Raw genomic sequence first — 21,221 nt, 5'->3', positions numbered from 1 at the left:
CCTGCAGGGTTCTGTTTGGGGCTGTAACTCTAGGTGCATCACAAGATACTGGCACTCAAGATACTGGCTGGGCCTAACTGGCTGGTGACAGCCCAGCCAGGATGGTTGTTTTGGGCTGCCCGGCTGCCTTTGGTCACTGTTCATTTGTACTCCTGGCTCTCTCTCTGGCCTCCTTGTAGGTCCATTTTCAGTGGAGTTCCAACACTTTTCTTTGCAACCAAGAACTGATCAGTAGTACTTCTGTCTTGGCAGAATACGCCATGCTAAGAGTGAGCCATTTGCGCTCATAGCTGACAGGTTAAGTTAAAAGGAGGTAGAGGTGGAAGAGTAAGTTAAGCGCCAGGTCTGAACAGCACAAAGGCTTGAGACAAGATGAGAAGTAATGTAGTAGGCCAAATTTAGGATTTTGACTTAAATCTAGGTGAAAACTATCTGGTGGATTTTGAGCTGAGCGGCAGGACTTTTAAAACTCTTGCTCTCGCTTCTGTCAAGATTAAATGTTGGGAAAAAGTGATCTGATGTCAGGCAGTTCCCTGGAGACTGAGGAAATCAGTAGGTGAAGTAGAAAAACTAACCATGAGCTCTTGTGGAAACATGTATTGGTGACCTTGAGGCTTTGGGGGTGGTGCGGGGGGGGGGGGGGGTTAGTGCAGCTTTACTCAGGTTTGAGGCTGGGAAAACTGTTGAATATACTGGAAAACTTGAGAAAGGCAAAAATTTGGGACAAGATGTGCGATGTCATATCTAAGTTACTGTGTATGCTGATAATGCCATCTAAGTCCCTCAGGTATATGTGGAACACGCTGAAAGAGCTATACCATATGGTACACTAAAAAATGCTTTTCAGTTCCAACACAGCAGGAATGTTTACTCTAAGGACCTGTCAAGTATTTCACAAACTCATGAAGCATATGGGATAGGAAGACGCAAGCACAGCTCCTACAGTTTAACCACAAACCAGCACACACAAGTTCAGCTCTTATCCCTTTTGGTCAGCACCCTAGCTGAACTGAAGCCCAGCTATAAAAACTGTTGGCCAACACACCCCCCTAAACATATGCTGCCTCTGCTGGGTCAGATCACTTCCTAACCCTTGGGGGAGGGCTGGGCCGAAGCTCAGCTTTTATTGTAGTCTTCAAAGTTGGTCTTTTGAAATTTAAGTCTTTGCCTAACCTTAATCTTGCTGTAGTTGAAATATCCACCAAAAGCTATAAACTGTTAAGTGAAGATGGCTCCTAAAACACTCTAAGAGTCTGACTCAGGATACAGAGAGTACTGGGATCACAGTGACTACCTTTGAAGGTCTCCCCAAAGACCAGGCTGCTCTCAGCCATGATACAGGTCTAGAAATACAATTAAAGCCTCCAGTAGTTTCTAAAAATACACTTTAACCTCCCTACAGACCTTAAATTGGGTCAAGAAGTCAGATAATTTCACTGGGACACTGATTATTTTTTTTACAAGGAATGGGATCTTTAGGGATCTAAGGACAACTACTGGGAGTGACATTTGCAACACGACCATGCTTTAGAGATCACGAGTCTACTTTAGTGTAATGCTTAAGATATTATTGATTAGTTCTAATAAACTGACCTGAGGAGGAATAACCTTGAATCTTTGTCTCAACAAGAAACAGGAATCTAATTATGAATCTATAAATGAGAAAGAGACCAGAGGTGGAAGCAGGGGAAGTAAAAATTAAGATGTGTCATATACTTGTACCAACTATTCACAAAGTGCAGTAATCACTATGTATTACAAACATATACTAATAAAAAATTATCAAGTCTTTAAACTGAGATGGGTGTTCTGCTCCTCAAAATAAAAGCTAACTCTCCATAAATCTTGACATTTTAAAGTCACATACAACTACATCAAGTATCACAATGTTTATTGATAGATACAAGTATATAAAATCAGGGCATGAACATGACTTGATAAATTAAGTAGACTTAATTTCAATACTATAATAAGAGGGACCAATCCAAATTCTCACCATTTGTTTCACACCCACAAAAACCACTTCAAGGGCATTAACGATCTCTCAAAACTGATCAGTTTTGTGCAAGTAAACCATGTTTCTTTTAAAAAGACTTGTGCACTTGCCCAGGCTCAAGGATATTAAAATCTAGCACATAAAGCCCATTACTAGAGGTAGAAATACAGGCAATATACTATTACGGCAACAACCATCAATTACAGTTAAGAATTTTTCTGTAACAACCAAATGGATAATCAAATATTGCAACAACTCAAGTATTACTGAGCAAAGTGCATTTCTACAGTATTCAGTGTTGCTATTCAGTTTTCTAACTTAAAACAGCCTATGATAACTGGCAGCGAAAAAGGTCCTTGCAATAGACTGCCTCTGCTTGAGAACTTATGATGTAATTATTGCATGCTGCTAATATACTATCTAAACATTAAAGATACTCCTAAAATATTTGATGGTAGACTATGATTAAGACATTACACTACAAAAAAACCTTATGCAGAAGGAAATCCTAAACTGACGTGCTTCTGCTTTAAATATTGTGAAAACATTACAGCGGAATGAATTTTCGCAGTGGTTAGGTCAAATGCAGTTACATCATAGCAACAGTATGTTTTGCACAATTTAAGGCTTTGGCTGGTTCTTTAGTCAGCTTCTTCCTCTGATTCTTCTTCTTCAGCAGTTTCTAGCCAAGTCAGCCACTGATTCACCTGTGAATTGGATTTGTAAGTTAAGCAGTACTTACAATAGATGAATACCAAATTTTAGTTCAGGACATAACCAGAAATAGACCCAGCGACCGTTTTAGACTACAACACATATATGAGTAAATGGAAACAGTTGTAAATGCAGTATTTCTACATTAGCCTTAAGCTTAATAAACTCCATTTTAGGATCATTTAGACTTAGTCTAAGATTATGGCTTCTCTAAATCCATTATTAGCAAGATTTTGGGGTGCAGGTGATTCTAAAAAGCAGACTTCCAGCCATACCCCAGAAGTACCCCTCAGATCTCCCAAAGACAGGGCCAAGGGTAAATGCTGTAAAGGATGATCCTATGTTAGGTGTAACCTTTGGGAGTAAAGGAAAGAGGCTATAAATCAGCGTCTCTCAAAGCCTGGTCAGAAAAACTAGTAAGAGTATTTGAATCATGTACCATACATAAGATCTACCAAACTAGAACCTTGGGGATCAGAATGAGAATCTTTTAAATTACTCAGTACATGACCTATGTGCAAATGCTGCCTCTCAGGGCTCATTCAGTTAAGACAGAAAACCAAGGGCAAGAAATCAGAAGCAGTCTCTCCCTTTAAATTTTTTTTAAAAAGCTTACTTACAAATTTCCATAACCACCCCCAAACTGTGTAATTTGATTAGCTACTTGTAACTTATCATCTTCATACTAGAATTTAAGCATGATTTCAAGTCAGTTTTATCTTATTTTGCTAAGTGCCCATGTAACTACAGCTTTTAAAACAGTGCAAAATGATATATGTGGGTGAAGAAACTATCTTATTTGTTTACAGAGAGGGCTATGGACTCGAAATACTAATGAACTGAAAAAAAAAAATCAGACCAAATTTCTGTAAGATTTACCTGGAACAAAGCCTTGCCTTTTCCTGGAAACTCTTGGGTTATATCTTCTTTCCAAGCCAAGAAAGCTTCCTCTTCAATAATTTCCATGTCATAGAAGTGAACAAAAAAGCGGAGTAACATGCCTAAAACCCAAAACAATCTCATTATTCAGTGTGCTCTCTCAGCAGGCCCTATACCCAATCCCCTGGCACAGGCCACCACCTCACCTTTTGGGAAGTTGCTATTATAACAGTGCACCTGCAGAGCATACAGGGCACTGACCTGTAGATCAACATGATCATGAAGGAATTTCTGCATCACTGGCTTGAAAGAAAGTAGCAGTTGTTTTTCCTGCTCTAACTGTTCTTTGGAAGGAGCAGAGGAAGAATCCACTTCATCGCTGGGTGGGCTTACTTCACTAGAAATATACTGTAAGAAGCTGGAAAGAAAAGGTCTTGTTAGAACACCAAAGTGAACCCTGCAGCTCAAGAAACATCTGAGCTCTAATCTTACAGACTTGACTTTTTCCTAGAAATAAAAACATATCTTTACCATCTTACCTAGTCATTAAGATGTTCACAAATCCTTTATCTACATGAAGTTTGGGAGATATGTTATCTTTTATCCATTTATATATGGTTTGAGGGGATGGGTCCAACTTTATTTGCTTCAATAGTTCCTTCTCCAATTTGAGGAGTGGGAATAAGAAACTCAGTCCCTTTCCTTCCAAAATCTCCAACATACGATCCTTATTCTGATCAATTTCTGAAGAGACAAAGCCATTTCCAGGACTCAACAAGTAGTTCATTTTATCCAGCTGGCCTATCTAAAAAGCACAGCTTTACAAATTATTTCCCAAAGTACAAGACAAATGTAACAAAGAAGCAACCCGTGAAAATGAACTTGACATACGATCAAGGAAAAGTAGGTAAGTTAGTCTTTTTATTATAAGGCATTCAGATCTACATATGGTAATGCTTTTATCATTATTTGGACAGGAAAATCCAGTTGTATGACCCAGATAAATCCACGAAGGATACTAAGAATATGTAGACTTAGTATTAAACCATTCTCTTACCTGGAAGCATTTTCTGCATATTGACCTTGCTTTGTTGGAAAAGCTCTGTTAGCCATTCTCGATCTTGTAATTTAGCTAACTGCTGAAGACACAGTAAGAAGAGAGGAAAATGGGTACCACTTTCCAATGGTTGAGCTAGTTCGGAAATGCTCACCAGCTCTGAAATGATGGCACGAGCTGCAAACTGTGCTAAGTATGATTTCACCAAAGGGATGTCAACCTCCAGTTTGGGGCACTGGTCCAATACATTCAGGAAAGCCTTAGAAAGAATAAACATAGTCAGGTAGTTCATTTTCAAATTTGAGAAATTTTTACCACACAAACACAAAAAAATGTTTTACCTGCATGAAGTTGTCACTTGTGGCAATCCCTTCCTGTTTGAGTAAACTGATCAAAGAACTTGCTTTTTCTTTATCTTCATCACTTCTGTCTAGTGACAGGATGATTACTTTGCTTAACATCTCAGGAAGAAAATGTTTAGGAGCTCTCATTTCTCTTACACTATTGACAGCCTCATTTGCATTTCCACTATTCAGATACTCAGTCACAACAGTTTCCTAGAAAGAGTACAAAATCCAATTATTTTAGTATTTCCCTATCCCAAATATATTCCAATCGCCGGGGATTTGGCTTAGTGGTTCCACCGCCTGCCTTGCAAGCATAAGGACCAGAGTTCAATTTCTGGTACCAAAAAAAAAAAAACAACTTTACAATCCAAATATATTCCGATTAATGATTATGAGACTATTTGACACTTACAGTTAATTTAAGTAGTTCTTCCTTTGATGGCGGTGGCTTTTTGCTGGTCTTGGCAGGCTTTTCCTGGATAAGTGGTGGATTAGTTTTGAGACCAAGCTGAGGTGTCTAAAAAATAAGCAGCGTGATTTGAGTGTTTAGTTTGAAAAAAAAAAAAGGTATGACCTTAGAAGGAAGAAAACACTGTATCAAAACCAGTCAGAGGGCCAGGGATTTAGCTCAGTGGTTCTGCCGCCTGCCTCAAAAGCGGAGGGACCCGAGTTAGATCCCCAGTACCAAAAAAAAAAAAAGTCAGAAAGTATAACAATGACAAATGCCCCCCCAACATGGACCCATACCTGTCCCAGAGGTGGTGTTTGAGTGCGTGGTGGTTGTGCACTAGGAGGAATCATAGTTATCTGGGGCTGGAGCTTTGGCACTTGATTTTTATTCATCAGGAACGACTGAGCAGGCCTCAAGCTAATCTGGAGTTGAAAACAAGTCATAACAGACCCTTAAGTTAACAACACGCGATCACTGTTAAATTTAGCACTTGTAACATCCTATAATTAATTCTCTACAAACATAGAACCTAGGGCAGAAATAGAAGTTTCTCTAAAACATAAAAAAAGCTTCTTCCAAGCCAAATGTTGTGCAAGCCTTCTGTAATTCCAGCATTTAAGAGACTGAGGCAGAAGGATCTCAAGTTTGATGAGACCCTGGGTAACTTAGCAAGATCCTGTCTCAAAATTTTAAAAAAAATGAAAAAAGGGCTGGGGACATGGCTTAGTGCACAGACCCAGATTCAATCCCCAGTACCACAAACCTAAAACCAAAAAGTTACTTCATCTTAACAGGTTTAATTTCTGACAAGAAATTCAGATTTGTACCAGAATTCTCCTAGAATTAGCATTATCAAAATAGGAAGAAAAAAAAAGGGTCTTGCTTTATTCTTAGCTAAATCACACTACTTTCAAGGGAAAGTAGTCAATATCTTGACAACAACTTTCCTCACTAATAAACTTTTATACTTGCCCTCATATCTCATAATCTTCGCTCATAGGACGCTGGACATCCAAAGAAAGAAAAAGAAGTACAGAAAAGATAGAAAAAGAACTCCAGCAAAAGTCCTCTTAATAACGCGTCTTTTTATAATCATCGGGCAATAGATTTCTGAATTGACAAACTATCATATATATAAGTAACATAGGCAAATGTACCTCATCTGCATTAAGCTGTCCTTTCTTAGAAAACCGAGGTGGCATATCCTTCGACTGTCCTTGCAGCTGGGATAAGAGTCCCTGACTCTGGTTATGGTAGAGCTGGCTTAGCCCCTATTTCAGAAAGGGAGAAAGAAAGTCTAGATAAAAAGGGCGTCCACAAATTATGGTAATCAAGTACCAAAGGATGAGCTAAGCTATAAAGAGAGCTTAACTGAATTTGCCCAGAGAAAGTAGATGAAACAGGGGAGAATATATATCTAACCTAACTGCCAAATAAAGTGATGTGATTTTACTAATACTTTATTCATTTTAAGAATACGCATTTCAGTCAATCTGAAATAATGGTCATGGATGTAAATTTGGTTTAGGGAAAAAAATTAAAGAAAAAACATCTGAGGATTTAGCACTTGTTCCCTAACCACTATTAAATGTCTCCTTACCTGGCTTTTCATAAACTTGCCTCCCATCTCTCCAAACTGTGACTGTGTGGGAGGCATGATGTGTCCCCCATGGCCATTAAAGAGTTGATTTGACCGATGACGTCCCATGGTGGGTGAAAATCTATCCTGGATAACTCCTGGACCAGTACCAATCCCGCTACCTTAAAATACATACACGGACAACTCTTTAACACTCCACTGAACGTTAAGCTGACTTTTTAGTCTGACCATGTTGTGTCCAAAATTACCTGGCATTTGTCCAAACATGTCAGCAAGTCCTCCAAGTGGGTCCCTATCCATTTTCATCCTGGGTGGCATGAACGGTCCCTCCAGAAAGAAGTCACTTCTCATCCCTTGAGCCATAGGAGCAGGAATAAACACTCCTAGATCCTTTGGAAATGAAACAAACATTTTCATCTCTGGACACTATTTTACTTAAAACTAAAATTTATACATGGGAAAACAGAAACCTATTCATTAGACTGCTACTTATTTCCGTAGATAACTCCTCCCAAAAATGGTATCCACTAAAAACATTAAATTCTACCACCAAGCTGAGACAGTTTCAAGAGTTAAGAGGCTACCTGTGCTACTACAGAAACACTGAAACTTGCTTACTTTTACTGCATCTTGACGGATTTGATTGATCGTCTTTGGTCCATTGTCAAGAAAAGCCTTGCGAGGAACCCAATGGTGCTCTCGCAACTCTACGGTATCCTTTAAAGAAAAAAAGCGTAAATTTTAATATTCCTCAACAGAAAAATTCAGTCCACCACATATTTAAGGAAACGAGTTTTACCTGCAGCAGGAAACGAATCCTTGCTGGCAATTCCTTACTTAACATCAAGGAACACATTCTGGCAAAGTACTGATCCATTAAGGACTGATGAAAGAAAAATACATAATTGAAAGAGTTGAAGCAATGTGTACTATTTAAAGCTTTTGATACTTCTACATTATAAGCAAGGTAAGTGACTAAAAATAGCAGTCTCTCCTATGTCAAAAAAAGCTGTCTGATTTGAACAGAATTGAATTAAGATAAGCTCTTTGTCCTACCTTGGCTCGTTCATGGTCCAATCTAGGTCCCACTGTCCTCATTATCTGACAGAGGCACTCCAAATCCTCTCCCATATCCTTGAGTTGGACTCTCTTCTTCTTTTCCAAAAGCTACCAAAAGAACAGAATGCAACATATGTTGATGAAAATTTTAGTCATTCCAGTTTCCACAGTACTTTCCCCTTAGATCGGCATTGCCCCCAATTCCTACAGCAGCTAGTACAGTGCTATCTAAGAGTCTGGGTTAAATTCTTTTCACAAATCAAGCAGTTTAAATGCAGAGAACAGTTTTACTTCTATTTTATAAAACCCAATACATGCTTCCAGGTTAGAGACTGTTAAGTTTTGCTAGCCATTTGAATGCTTAATAATCATGCACCTTCTCAGACGGTACAAAGCAATTACAATTGACTTATTTTCCTCAACATTGTTCCCACTGACTACCTTAATCTCAACCTAAATTCCCAGTCATACTTACTGTTTTGATGCACTTATGAAGGATAGATTCATGAATAAGATCAAGCTTGCCAAGTTCTCCAATGAATTTGATGTTCCCCAACATCTTGATCTTAGCAATGGCTCTCTGTTCCTCCTCCTCGGGGAGAAGGGGATTTTCACGTTTATCATAGACTGGAAGGGGAAAAAAAACAGTAAAAAAAAAAGTGAACACTTGGAATTAGGTTTTCGTACATACTACTATTTAGTATCAAAAATTCTTACCATCAACATTTCTGGTTCGGTTTTCAAATTCATCTTGTAATTTGGAAATTAGGAGGCGTCTGAATGTCTGTTTGGAACCAAAAACTATTTGTAGGTTTCACTAATGTAATCTTTCAAACCAATTTTAAAATAAGCAAACAAAAACTATCACTTACTGTGCTTTGCTTCTGTCCTGGTTGACCCTCTGCTGCTGGGCCATCAAAGTTTGGTGCATCTTCTGCCAATCGCAGACATAGCTGAGCATACAGTGAGCTATACTTTGGCTCTTCTAGGGCTTTGTCCACAATCTATAGAAAATATTTTTAAAAACCTAGACTGGATCCTCTTGTGGACTGGGGATTGAACTTAGGACCTTACACTTGAAATGCTCTACCACCAAGCTCTTTAAAAATTTTTTAAATTTTGAGTCTACGTTAGTAGCTAGGATTACAGGTGTGCTAAAGTGGAAACACACGGTCATAAAAAGCTTAGATTTCATGACAAATTCCTTTCCAACTCTGACAAACTACTTCTCTGTTTCATTTTAAACAGGGTTGAGAATATATTTCTTATAAAGTTTCCCATGTAAACTAAATTAGACAATAACAGATTTAACTGTTTAGCAGATAGCCTGGAAAAATACAAGAACTTAAATGTAAGCTCTTACAGTGGACCAAAAATACCCAGCTACACTGGTTCTCATATAGGCATTCCTCTCCTCCCCAGTTAGAAAATATCTCCGATGAGGGCCCGGGATTTAGCTCAGTGGTTCCACCACCTGCCTCACAAGTGCAAGGTTCTGAGTTTGATCCCCCGTACCAAAAAGAAAAAAGTATTTTGGACAGAAAAACTATAGACACTGGGGGACTGAGCATGTAGCCTATATCAGAGAACATGCCTAGCAAGTATGAAAACCATAGGCTCTAGCCCCAGAACTGCATGACAAACCAAAAAATACTGGAATCATCATCTCAATTTACACAATTCACTTGTAAGTCCAAAATATAGCATTTTTCACAAAAGGTAAAGCAACTGCCAATAGCCTCTGCTTAACTCTCCATGTGTAGCATAACAACTTAACATGTACTTTCGTTTTTTGGGGACAACAGGAATTGAACTCAGGGCCTTGCACTTGCCAGGTAGGCACTGTGCCACTGAGCTATAACCCCAGCCCTAAAATTTACTTTTTTTTGAAGACAAGCTCTCATCATGTAGTCTAGACTTGGTTCAAACTTGTGGAATCCATCTTCCTCAGCTTAAAACTCACTTCTTAAATCTGATGCCATTAGAAGTCAGTGGTTTTACATTTATTAGTATCAGTGTTAAGAAATATATATCCATCTAGCACATACCTCAGAACTTCAATAATTAGAGGTAAAAATATCTAAGGCTTGTTAAATGTTTTCCTTTCCCTTTGAATTTAAGCCAACATTTCAAACTTACCAGCAGTATGACCCCTTTAAGGATGAGTTTAGACTCTACACCCACATTGAGGAGCTCAAGGCATAGCTTGTCAAACTTCTCAGGAGTAAGCTTATTTAATATGCTGTTGGAAAGAAATCACAATTGAAGTATCAGCCAATCTAGAATTATTTAAGTAAAATAATACCTTTTAAATTATGTTCACATTTCTACTTGCTCCTTTTTATACCAAGATGTGTTCTTACATAACAAAAGAGATGTTAAAATGAACTTCTGTTTTCCAGTTATGGAATCTCTTATCAGGTTGGGGGTTGCCCAGCTGTTTGACAAGAAACCTTTCTCTAACTCCAGAGCACAAGGGCCTCATTATCAGGGCTGGATCATGAGCTGTGATCATTATACTCTTAGTTACACACCAGACCAAGACAGAAATGCCAGCACAAACAGGGTTAATAACGAGTTGTAACCCAACAGCTACAAGCAACTGTAAGCCCCAGCCCCCCAAAACTGATGCGCTGTTTTTTAGTTTAAGATAATTCTTTTTTTTTAATCAAAATCACTCTGGGCACGAGCCCTTCCTTGTGAGAAGCATCTCTCTCTCTCTCTCTCTCACACACACACACACACACACACACACACACACACACACAGAAATACAGCTAATCCACATCTCTTCCCTCTTTTTATGAAAATAGGCCTTGAAACTTACCCTCTTACTTTCCTGAAGATTGCATCATGTCGTTCTTTTTCATTTGCGGAGTTGTTTGCTGCGGAGTTGTCATCTCGTCTAGTGCTTCGTGCAGGAATCCATTTCTGAGCGTTTTGCCCTGGGGTTTTCCCCAGGAACTCGCTGATTAATAAAAAGTCACAAAGAGACTTATAATTATGAAAAAGTCACAGCAGATATCACACTGATCAGAAATTGTTAAATATAATAAAAATTTAGGCTTTTCTCGGCTTCCCCCATAACAAAGCAACATTGGAAATCATGGGTTTCTAAAAATCACCTAAAGGACTTTAGAAGATTCCTGGGCCCATTCTGTTTCTGCTTTAGCACAAGTGGGTCAGTACCTCAGAATATGCATTTTAGTACACACTTTCAGGTACTGGATTCCAGTGCTGGAATCAGCACTAAGATGATTTATGGCCACATTCCACACAGATCACTTTACTAATACCTATTAGAAGGAACAACAGCAGCTTTCAGAACAACTTTCAGAATATGAGCAGAAAACAATTAGTTTGAGAGCCTCAACTCACATTAGATGACCTAGCTAAGGAATAAGCTAAACGTAATATCCTGTAGGATTTAGGATTATTTAGCAGAAACCAAAGTCCCCAACAAGATTAAGATTCCTGATATCTATTACTTTACACTGTTCTGCTATACGTGTGAAGGACTTTAGATTTACTATTTATAAAAGCCATTGTTTTTACATTTACCATACCTGTTGCCAGCAGTCTTGGGATAGTGCTGAGGTGCACCCCTACTTCCTCCTCCGCCCGAAGAAGCACTATTTACAACAAACAAATTTTACTATACAGTACCAGTTATTTCACTAAAAAAGGATGAAAGTTACTTTGTATTCTAAAAATTGTATCACAGATGAAGACTGAACTTGGGCCCAAAGGAATGCCAAATACGTATTTTTCATTCAGTAGTAACTATTATAAGACTGTTAAAAAATTAAGGACTATTAAAATTACTGTACATCAAATCAGAATTACTTAAGGTTTTAAGCCTTGACTTTTCAAAACGACGCCAAACTAAATCTACACACACCTGAAACGAGAAGCACCCCCTTCTGCGATCGCACTCTCCACTTTGGCGGCTTGACAACGAAGAATCTTCAAAAGAATAATATTAATGGATGGGGTGGGAAGGGGAGGGGATGGCAGAAATGAAAAACCTAGAAAAGAGACAGAGCACAGTATTAGACTCTAGGAACATACGAATCTATAAGCTTTCATTCAATTATAATTTACTTCAGATGAGGGCACAGCAATTGATTCAACTTTTACTGCACTGCAGATCTCTTTAAGAATGAAATAGAATGTACTCAAAAAAACAAATGGACTGTGGACTGTTCTGTTTAGCCACCTGGAAATTCCCTAGCGTTCAAGAACGCAAAGAACCGCCTTGACAGAAACACAAGAACATCTCGAACTGCTCCGATCGAGGCCACATTCTAGTGCCTTTAAAACCTAACCCGCAAGGACCCACCCCCGGCCGGCACGTGTGGCAGCGCCCGTCGCGGTCACCGTGTGGCCCGGCCGCGGTTCCTCCCGTCCTGCTCCCGCCGAGGGCGTGGGGCCGCCCGGCCGCAACATGGCTGCAGAAACCTGCGCCCGGCTCTTCGCCGGAACAAAGGAGCGGCGGATCCTCCCAGGGACTCAAGTTAGGGAAGCGAGGCCGCGGGTGCCCAGGCCGAGGTGCGGGGCCGTCCCGCCGGCGCAGCCTGGCCCTTTGTTCTCCGACAGGAAGGCGCCTCGGGCCACCGCCGCCCACAGGTCCCCGGGGATGGCCGCCTCGCCGCCGCTCAGGCGACAAAGGGCCGCACCCCGTTCGGCCCCCTCTCAACAGCCCCGCCGCAGGCCGGCACACCTCCTCCCCGCTGGCAGCCGGAGCCCGGGAAGCCAGCGCCTCGCCGGTCCCGCGCCAACGGCCGGGCCCTGCCCGCGACCCCGCCGCTCCAGCGCGCGCCTCCGTCTCGCTCGCCCGCTGGGCGACATCGCACCGGGGCTCCGTGGCCCCGCCACGATCCGGCGGTAGCCGGGCCCAGGACTCAGCTCTCCTTCCAGTCTGTCTGCAACGGGAAGAGGGCATATGCCAAAATTTCCAGGCGCCGAAATGTAGAAGAAACGCTGAAACAGGGTCGCCCCGCCCGGCTCCGCTTGCGGCCGCCATTTTGTACCGCTTGGGAAGACGCGGCCAGAGACGGCGGCCATTTTAGAGCGCTCGGTGGTGCCGGCGGCGCCGACACCACTCACCTTCACCGAGAACTCAGCAACTGCCCCCGCAGCTGCCTCCTCAGGATCCGGTCGTCGGGGACGGGGAAGGGAGGGGAAAAGGGAACGGAAAAAAAAAAAACGGGGAGGGAGGGGGAGGAAGGAGCCACGGACGACTTAAAACTCAGCTCAGAGGAGTCCCTGCTGCAGCCACTACCCGGTACTCGCCGCCACCTCCATAGAGCTCCAACTCGCTGCTGGCGCTGAGGCGTGTCTGAAGCCGAACTTATCACTTTGGGGCAGCCGAAGCCACCAGAGCCGCCCCGAATGGCTCCTTGGCTACCCAATCGGCAGCCTGGTTTCCGCCCACCACCAATCCGCGATGAGTAGCAGGGCGGAGCCACAGGGCAAGTTCGGTTGCGGCGCAGCCCCGCCGCACTGCGCAAAGCCGTATTCGCGAAGGCTTTGGGGCCAAGTCAGTGGCGTATGGGGGAGTGGAGCGTTGTCGGGCTGCGGCCGCTTGCGTAAGGCGGAGAGCCTCTGGAGTCTGCGCTGCCGTGCCTGCCTCTCTTTCCTGTACTGGCTCTTTGTTCCCTGAGCCCTGTTCCCGTAGCAGAGGTCCCATTTCTCTCCTCGTTTTCGCCTCGGGAACATGGAAAGAAAACGCGCCGGTCTCTTACCTTACCCGACTCCGGGCTGTGCCGGGTCAGAGCACTGATCTTCTGGCGCCCCCAACGAGCTGTTACTGCACCCCACGGGCCTGGCCTCCCTGGGACCAGCTCCCGGGCTGGGCCTGGCGCCGCGCGGGGAATCGCTGCCTGTCTCCAGGTCCTCGACTTCGGCAGCCTTTGGGGAGCCCGGAGAGAGTCCTGAGGAGACAAGGCGTGCACCCCAATGCGAAAAGAAAGGTCCAGCTCCTTATGGAATCGCCCTCTGCCGAGTGAATGAGGAAAAGTGAATGTCTAGACCTCAGGCTAGAAGCAGCTTTTCCCAAAGGAATGTCCGGCCAGCGGTCACCGAGGAATGCCCAGATTATGCCAGGCTTCTCTGAGAAGTGTTTGCACTGCGCGGGCGTTTGGAGGATTTTAAATTGCTAACTCCTCGTTTTTGTTTTTTATTTTTTTAAAGCACGTTAAAGATTGTAAACAGTATTTTCATTTTATGGAAGGTCTACATAAGTAGGATTAGGTTTTTCAAAGCTGGCAGGTTGAACCATTTATACTTCTCAGGTAATATTCTAAAGGATGAGTTTGTGTTCCATCGTTTGCGACAAAAATGGAGTCCTGTTTCCATATACTTAAAAAATGTCCCTATCTCCATTTTGAATGTACAATTCTTGATAACAATGTATAGTAAAATAAGTGTGTGTTTTAACATGCGTGACCTAAAAGTGTTCAATAAAGGGCAGGATTTTCAAAGACCCAAACTTAGTTTTGACATGTCAAAACAGCTTAGTGTTGAAAGCAGAGTCCTTAATATAATTTTCAAGAGATGTGCACCGTATTAAACATTTACATTTGATAATAGAGGGTGTGGTTTGGCTCTGAAGGTTTCTAGTACCGTTCTAGCATCTTTAAGATCTTTGCCATAGAATAGGTTGATTAGTTTTCCACTTTATTCCATTACTACAATTAGTGCTATTAAGTAAATTTCAGCTGTAAGTACTGGAAAAGTCATTGTCATTCTTGGAGTTAGTGTCTGTGTTAAAAAAGAGGAAACTTATTTTTGGGAAAGGTACAAATTTTGTTTCAAATATAAGAGGTTTCACTTTGTAGTTTGGGGACACGTGTAGCTTCACGATAACACCAGGATATATCTTTATAATTTCCTTAGGGATTTACAGTTTGCAAAAATGCTTTCATATATGCTTTTTTGGTGGTGGGGGGGGTAAGCGTATAGCTTTATTGTGCTGCTGGGCCGATCAGGGATTTCACAAAGCGATCAACCCAGAGCTAATATATGCTATGTTTTTACATAACTTTTTTTACAGTTCTCATGTCTGATAATACTGTACATTTGTTTGACAGTTTCAAGAAGGGTGTTTGAAAACGCTGTTCTCACCGGGCGTGATGGTGCACTCCTGTGATCCCAGCACTCCGGAGGGTGAGGCAGGAGGATCCCTCCAAGTTTGAGGCCAGCCTGGGTTACATAATAGGACCCTGCCTCAGAAAACCAAAAACAACAACAAAAAGAACATGCTGTATTTGTGTAGACGTCAAAGAGAATAGTCAATTTGCCTTAAAACCTGGATTTTCTAATAGTTGAGGAACTTGAAACTCAATAATTGCAAGTTTTAAAAAAGTTTTATTTAATCCTTTATTTAATCTTTGTTAATTGTGAATTCTCCACTATGGGCTTTGTAAGTATGAACGCATGTGAGAAACAACTGGGAGGGAGTAACCCAAGGTAAAAATATATATATATATATATATATATATATATATATATATGGCTAAAACACAATCTTTCAATTAGCTTTCAATCATTGGGAAAAATAATCATTCACAACTTTGAAATGTTTCCATCACATCTTGAATACCTAAAAACTTCACTAATTGTCTGGAATATATGAAGGGTGATCACAAAATGGTTAATATTTAAAATTAAAAATAAAAACATTATGGTATGTCATCATCCACCTTTTTCTCTGGATCTGGAACCCTGTGACTTCTAGCTCTTTGCCAAAGTCAAAATAACTACGAAAGGCAAATGTTTTGAATGAAGCTAAGACATGGAGGCAACTGTGGCACCACAGCTAAAGACACTCACAAAAGGCTTCCAGAACTGATTTTGAAAAGTAGCAAAAAGGCTGGGCTTGAAGAAAGGGGGAGTATTTTAAAGGAGATTAATGACAATGTGTCTTTTATTGTAAGAAATTTTTAAATTTAAACATTCACCATATTTTGTGATCACAATTTGTACCTTTTAGCTCAGAAAATTAAATTTTATTTATTTATTTAATTTATTTTGGTTTTTTGAGATAGGGTCTTGCTGTGCAGTTCAGGCTGGCCTGAACTCACTACAGTACAGGCTGGCCTCACTGTTTGGTGATCCTTCTGCTACAGCCTCCCAAGTGCTAGGATTACAGGCGAGCACCACCATGCCTGGCTCAGAAAATGGAGTTTTAAACATACCCACTTAAACTGCTAGTTTTACACTTCTGTTTTGTCATTTTTCTGCAAGAGTTTTAACTTGTTAAAATATATACAGAGTCCACTAAAAAAAAAAAATGTATACACACCTCAGCAGTTCACAGTATTAATAAATGCCTGGAAGCTAATGACCACCATTTTGAGCACCTCTTGTACATTGTAGAGACCAAAGGTAACTTGTAGTGATCTCAGGATGTCTCAATAAATTTAGTATTAAAGTGTTTATACAAGTTTTTTTTCCTGATGTATACTTTTTTTTTTTTGGCAGACTGTATTTGCATTGTTTTAACTAGTGTCAAATGCTGGTTATTATTCTAGCAAAACATATTACTACAGCATCTCCTATCTACTCTGTGCTTGAGCATTCCCTTAATCATGTATCTCAAGCCCAGCTCTCTCACTTTAAATCCAATTTTGAATTTCCTTTGGATGAGAGAAGCAAATTTGTAGCCATATTTCGTTTGGGCCACATAGTAGTTTTAAATGTTTGATTTAGTTGACATTCAAATAGAGAAATTTTATGTACAAATCCAGATTTTTATCTTTTCACGAAACCTCTTAAAATACAATACAAAACCCCAAATTCCTATAGGGAAACATTTAAGTATAGCAGCTATCTGTTGTTCTACATGATTTCTCTTGGGGCTGGATATGTAGCTGTCGTAGAGCACTTGCCTCACTGTGTGAGACCCTGGGTTCAATCCCAGCACTGCAAAAATAAATATTTTTCTACAATTAAATCCAATTTAATATACACATTTGTGTTATTTCTGGACTTTATAGACGTTTTGCATTTTTGAGTTGTTCAAATTCAACAGATTCTGTTTGTAACTGAATTATATATAAGGGAGAGGAGTCAGACTATTTGAGTTCAAGTATCTCCTCTATCACTGTGTGATTTTGGACAACTTATTTAACTGCTTTCTCTCTCCATCAGTTATTTAATCCATAAAATGAGAATGATAACAGTATCTGTGGAGTTGTAAAAACTAAATGAGACAATTACATAAAGTATGTATCAATGTTATTAATAAATTTGATTAACCAGCCATTTCACAGCTATTTTTGCAAAGGATTTACTATGTTGAAAACATGTACTGTTAAAAACCTACCTTTTCCCATTCCTTTTGGTCAGGTTTAATATTTAGTTACTGAGTCCTGGTGTTACTTCTGTCTAAATGTTTCTTGCACTCATTTTCTTCTCTATAGTGTCATTGCATGCATGCTTCCCAGGCCCTAGTAAGTTTTTCTCAACTATTGAAAAATTCTAGTTGTTTTTCTAGTCTTTTCCCTGTAGAGTATACTCATATTAGTCTTCCTTAAAACACTTTTTTCCAACATATTATTACTATGCCTAAGAATCTTAGGGATTCCCTATTTTCTAAACCTGTTGATCTCAATCTTGGCTGCAAAAGGGAATCATCTGGCAACCTTTTAAATAATCTCAATGTCCAGGTTGCTTCCAAGACAAGATAAATGTGAATGTCTGGGAGCAGAATCCAGACATCAATAGTATTCAAAGCTCTCTGTGTATTTCCATTGTGCAGTCAAAGTTTGAGAACCACTGGAGCAGGTCAGACCACTATAGAACATTAATTTACAGTTGAAGAAAATCCTAGAACACAGGATATGTGTTCTAGAGAAGACAAGGGTCTTTCCTCAGAGGGAAACAGGCTTTGGAACCCAAGAATCTCAGGTCATACGCTTTTGCCTGGCTTTGAAGTCCTTCATACTCTGGCCCTACCCTACTTCACTGGCCTTATTTGTCACCACTCCCAGATACTGAATCTTTTCTCAGGGAGCCAGTTAGACTGGTATTGCTGTCTTAAAAATTCGTTCCTACCAATGTCCCCATTGCCTGCAATTTTAAGGCCACCTTCATTTCCCCCCTCAATTATACCGATTCATCCTTGAAGCACAGATATGAGTATCAAAAATTTTATTAGCTCTCCCCAACAGAATAACATCTGAGGTCCAGGCATGTAGCTCAGTGGCGCTCTGCCTGGCAAGTGCAAGGTCCTGAGTTCAATCCCTGCTACTGGAAACAACAACAAAAACAGAATAGCATCTGAACTACTTAGTTTGGCAGAAAAGGCTTTTTGTAATCTGGCTTTAGACTGTTGTCCTATTTGTAGGTACATCCCTCCTTCATTCCTATAGCGAACTTTAATCTAGTTTTCTGGTACTTAAATTTTGCTCCATTATAACACCAGTGTTCCATACTATGTGATTAAAGTTTGGTGGTCTTTGTCCACTTGACAGAAAAAAACCTTAGTGAGTGAATATACTAATGGCTAAGGAAGGAGTTTAGGTATGATCTGTTTTCAAAGGGCCCACTGATCTGGACAAAGGAAAAATAAATACACCAATCACAAAGGCAGGAAAGGATAGAATCAATGCTAGATTGGGCAACCAATGCTATAAGATTTCATAAAGGAAATAGTAGATGAGGCTGTAGCCATCCTTCCTTGAGTGCCAGAATGATGATTTGGTATTTGACTACATAGGCAAAGAAAGTTCTTTTTTTTTTTTTAAATTAATTTTATTGGTACATTTTAGGTATACAATACATTTACATTTATCATTGGGTGCTTGTATCTGTACATGATGTATCTTGGTTCTTATTTTTTTCCCCATTACCTGTGTGCCCTTCACCCCTCCACCCTTCCCTATTTACATAGATTTCATTTCCATTTTTTTTTTCTTTTCTCATAGTTTTTCCTTTCCCTCTTTTCCTTTCCCCTTCCCCTCCCTTCATTCCTTTGTCTTTGGACCTTTTTTCCTATTTCAAATTATCAATTATTCATTTTAATCATTTTAACTCTTGTTTACATTATCAGCTTCTCACACTAGAGAAACTATTCGGTATTTACACGTGTGCCCTATTTATTTCACTGAAGAGTATGGCCTCGATATGCATCCATATAGCTATAAATGTCTGTAGTTTCTTGTTCTTTATGGCTGAGTAGTACTCCATTTTATTAGAAAACCACATCTTCTTTATCCAATTTCCAGTTGATGGGCACTTGGGCTGTTTCCAAGCTTTAGCTATTGCAAACTGTGCCTCTATAAACATGGGTGCACATATATCGCTGTGGTATGATTCTTTTAATTCTTTTGGGAAGATACCCAGCAGAGGAATAGCTGGGTCAAATGGGACCTCTAGTCCTAGTTCTTTGAGGTATCTCCATACTGACTTCCACAGTGGTTGCACCAGTCTGCACTCCCACCAACAATGGAGAAGGGCTCCTTTCTCCCCACACCCCCGGCAGCATTTGTTATTGGTTGATTTCTTGATAGCAGCCATTCTTTCTGGGGTGAGGTGGAATCTCAGTGTTGTTTTCATCTGCATCTCTCAAATGACCAGTGATGTTGAACATTTTTTCATATGTTTATTTACTGCTTTTACTTCTTTGTCTGAGAAATGTCTGTTCATTTCAGATGCTCATTTTTGAATTGGGTCTTTAAATTTGGGGGGTCTGATTTTTTTCAGTTCTTTATATATTCTAGATAGTGGTCCTTTGTCTAAGGTACAGCTGCTAAAAATTTTTTCCCACATTGTAGGTTGTTTCTTAGCTCTGTTAGTGGTTTCTCTTGCAGTGCAGAAGCTTTTTAATAAGATGAGATCCTAGTTGTTGATTCTTTCTGCTAGTTCCTGTGCTACTGAGGTTTTGTTCATAAAGTCTTTTCCTATGCCAATATCTTCAAGAGTTCTACGTAACTTATCTTCCAGCAAGTTTAGTATTTCTGTCTTAATATTTAGATCTTTAATCCACTTTGATCTTAGTTTAGTGCATGGTGATAGATATGGGTCTAATTTTAATCTTTGACAGGTTGAAATCCAGTTTTTCTAACACCATTTATTAAAAAGGCTATCTTTCCTCCAGTGACGGTGGTTGGCTTTCTTTGTCAAAGATGAGGTGGCTGAGTATGTCTGGAGTTGTTTTTGCATCTTCTAATCTATTCCACTGATCCCCGGGTCTGTTCTTTTGCCAGTACCATGCTGTTTTTATCACAGCAGCTTTTGTAGTATAGCTTCAAGTTGGGGATTGTGATGCCCCCAGCTATGTCTCTGTTGCTTAGAATTGCTTTTGCTATTCTAGGTTTCTTCTCGTTCCAAATGAATTTTTGGATTATTTTCTCTAGTTTTGTCAAGTATATTGTTGGAATTTCAGTTGGCATTGCATTAAATCTATATAGTAGTTTTAGAAGTATGGCCATTTTCACTATATTGGTCCTTCCTACCCAGGAACAAGGGATGTCTTTCCACTTTCTTATATCCTCTTCACTCTCTTTTTTCAGAGTGCTGTAGTTTTCAGTGTAGAGGTCTTTTGCTTCCTTTGTTAGATTGATTCCTAGATATTTCATTTTTTTGGGAATTGTTTCCCTAATTTCTCTCTCAGTGAGTCTGTTATTTGTGTACAAGAAGGCTATTGTTTTTTGAGTGTTGACCTTGTATCCAGCTACTCTACTGAATCTGTCAATTAAGTCTAGAAGTCTTCTGATGGAGTTTTTTGGGTCTTCTATGTAAAGTATCATATCGTCAGCAAATAATGACAGTTTAACTTCTTCTTTTCCTATCTTTATTCCTTTCATTTCTTTCTCTTTTCTAATTGCTGTGGCTAATGTTTCCAGAACTATATTGAACAGGAGTGGAGATAGTGGGTATCCTTGCCTTGTTCCTGATTTTAGTGTGAAAGTTTACAGTTTTTGACCATTTAGTATGATGTTGGCTGTTGGTTTTTCATAGATAGCCTTAATCAGGTTAAGATAAAGACCTTCTATTCCAATTTTCTGTAGGGTTTTTATCATGAGTGGGTGCTGGATTTTGTTGAATGCTTTTTCTGCATCTATTGAGATGATTATATGGTTTTTGTCCTTGACTCTGTTAACATGGTG

General features: G+C 40.1%; 1 protein-coding gene and 1 non-coding gene across 5 annotated transcripts; both read right to left on the bottom strand.

Moving 5' to 3' along the window:
* Positions 1 to 1,874: 1,874 nt before the first annotated feature.
* On the bottom strand, positions 1,875 to 14,219 carry Eif4g2 (eukaryotic translation initiation factor 4 gamma 2). Of its 4 annotated transcripts, XM_021263798.2 has the most exons (23): positions 13,213 to 13,432; positions 12,005 to 12,131; positions 11,670 to 11,735; positions 11,293 to 11,399; positions 10,931 to 11,071; positions 10,243 to 10,345; positions 8,976 to 9,107; positions 8,821 to 8,887; positions 8,579 to 8,730; positions 8,101 to 8,211; positions 7,844 to 7,927; positions 7,663 to 7,761; positions 7,293 to 7,434; positions 7,045 to 7,205; positions 6,602 to 6,715; positions 5,741 to 5,866; positions 5,406 to 5,510; positions 4,988 to 5,203; positions 4,647 to 4,905; positions 4,129 to 4,333; positions 3,796 to 4,007; positions 3,590 to 3,711; positions 1,875 to 2,703 (listed from the first exon to the last, which is right to left on the bottom strand). In XM_021263798.2, the coding sequence occupies exons 4-23, from the start codon at positions 11,304 to 11,306 to the stop codon at positions 2,638 to 2,640; spliced, it is 2,631 nt and encodes an 876-aa protein (XP_021119457.1). In that variant the 5' UTR covers positions 11,307 to 11,399; positions 11,670 to 11,735; positions 12,005 to 12,131; positions 13,213 to 13,432; the 3' UTR covers positions 1,875 to 2,637. The 4 variants fall into 4 exon arrangements, with proteins under 4 accessions (XP_021119457.1, XP_087067802.1, XP_087067799.1 ...); XM_087211676.1 differs by lacking the exons at positions 11,293 to 11,399; positions 13,213 to 13,432 and adding an exon at positions 13,851 to 14,219; XM_087211673.1 differs by lacking the exon at positions 6,602 to 6,715.
* Positions 6,413 to 6,547, bottom strand: LOC147827993 (small nucleolar RNA SNORD97). Its single transcript, XR_015451529.1, has one exon. It is a non-coding gene; the product is annotated as a small nucleolar RNA SNORD97 (small nucleolar RNA).
* Positions 14,220 to 21,221: the final 7,002 nt, after the last annotated feature.

Source organism: Heterocephalus glaber, unplaced genomic scaffold (assembly GCF_053883595.1).
Source record: "Heterocephalus glaber isolate CG9 unplaced genomic scaffold, H.glaber_assembly_v1.0 deba00001428, whole genome shotgun sequence".
In the NCBI taxonomy this organism is placed as follows: domain Eukaryota; kingdom Metazoa; phylum Chordata; class Mammalia; order Rodentia; family Bathyergidae; genus Heterocephalus; species Heterocephalus glaber.
This window is presented reverse-complemented; position numbering and strand designations above follow the sequence as displayed.

Coding starts and splice junctions, on each gene's coding strand:
- Eif4g2 (XM_021263798.2), bottom strand. Junction 10,346..10,930: donor ATCTTCAGGAAAGTAAGAGG/GTAAGTTTCAAG, acceptor TCTTTCCAACAG/CATATTAAATAAGCTTACTC. Junction 4,906..4,987: donor CAAGTGACAACTTCATGCAG/GTAAAACATTTT, acceptor ATTCTTTCTAAG/GCTTTCCTGAATGTATTGGA.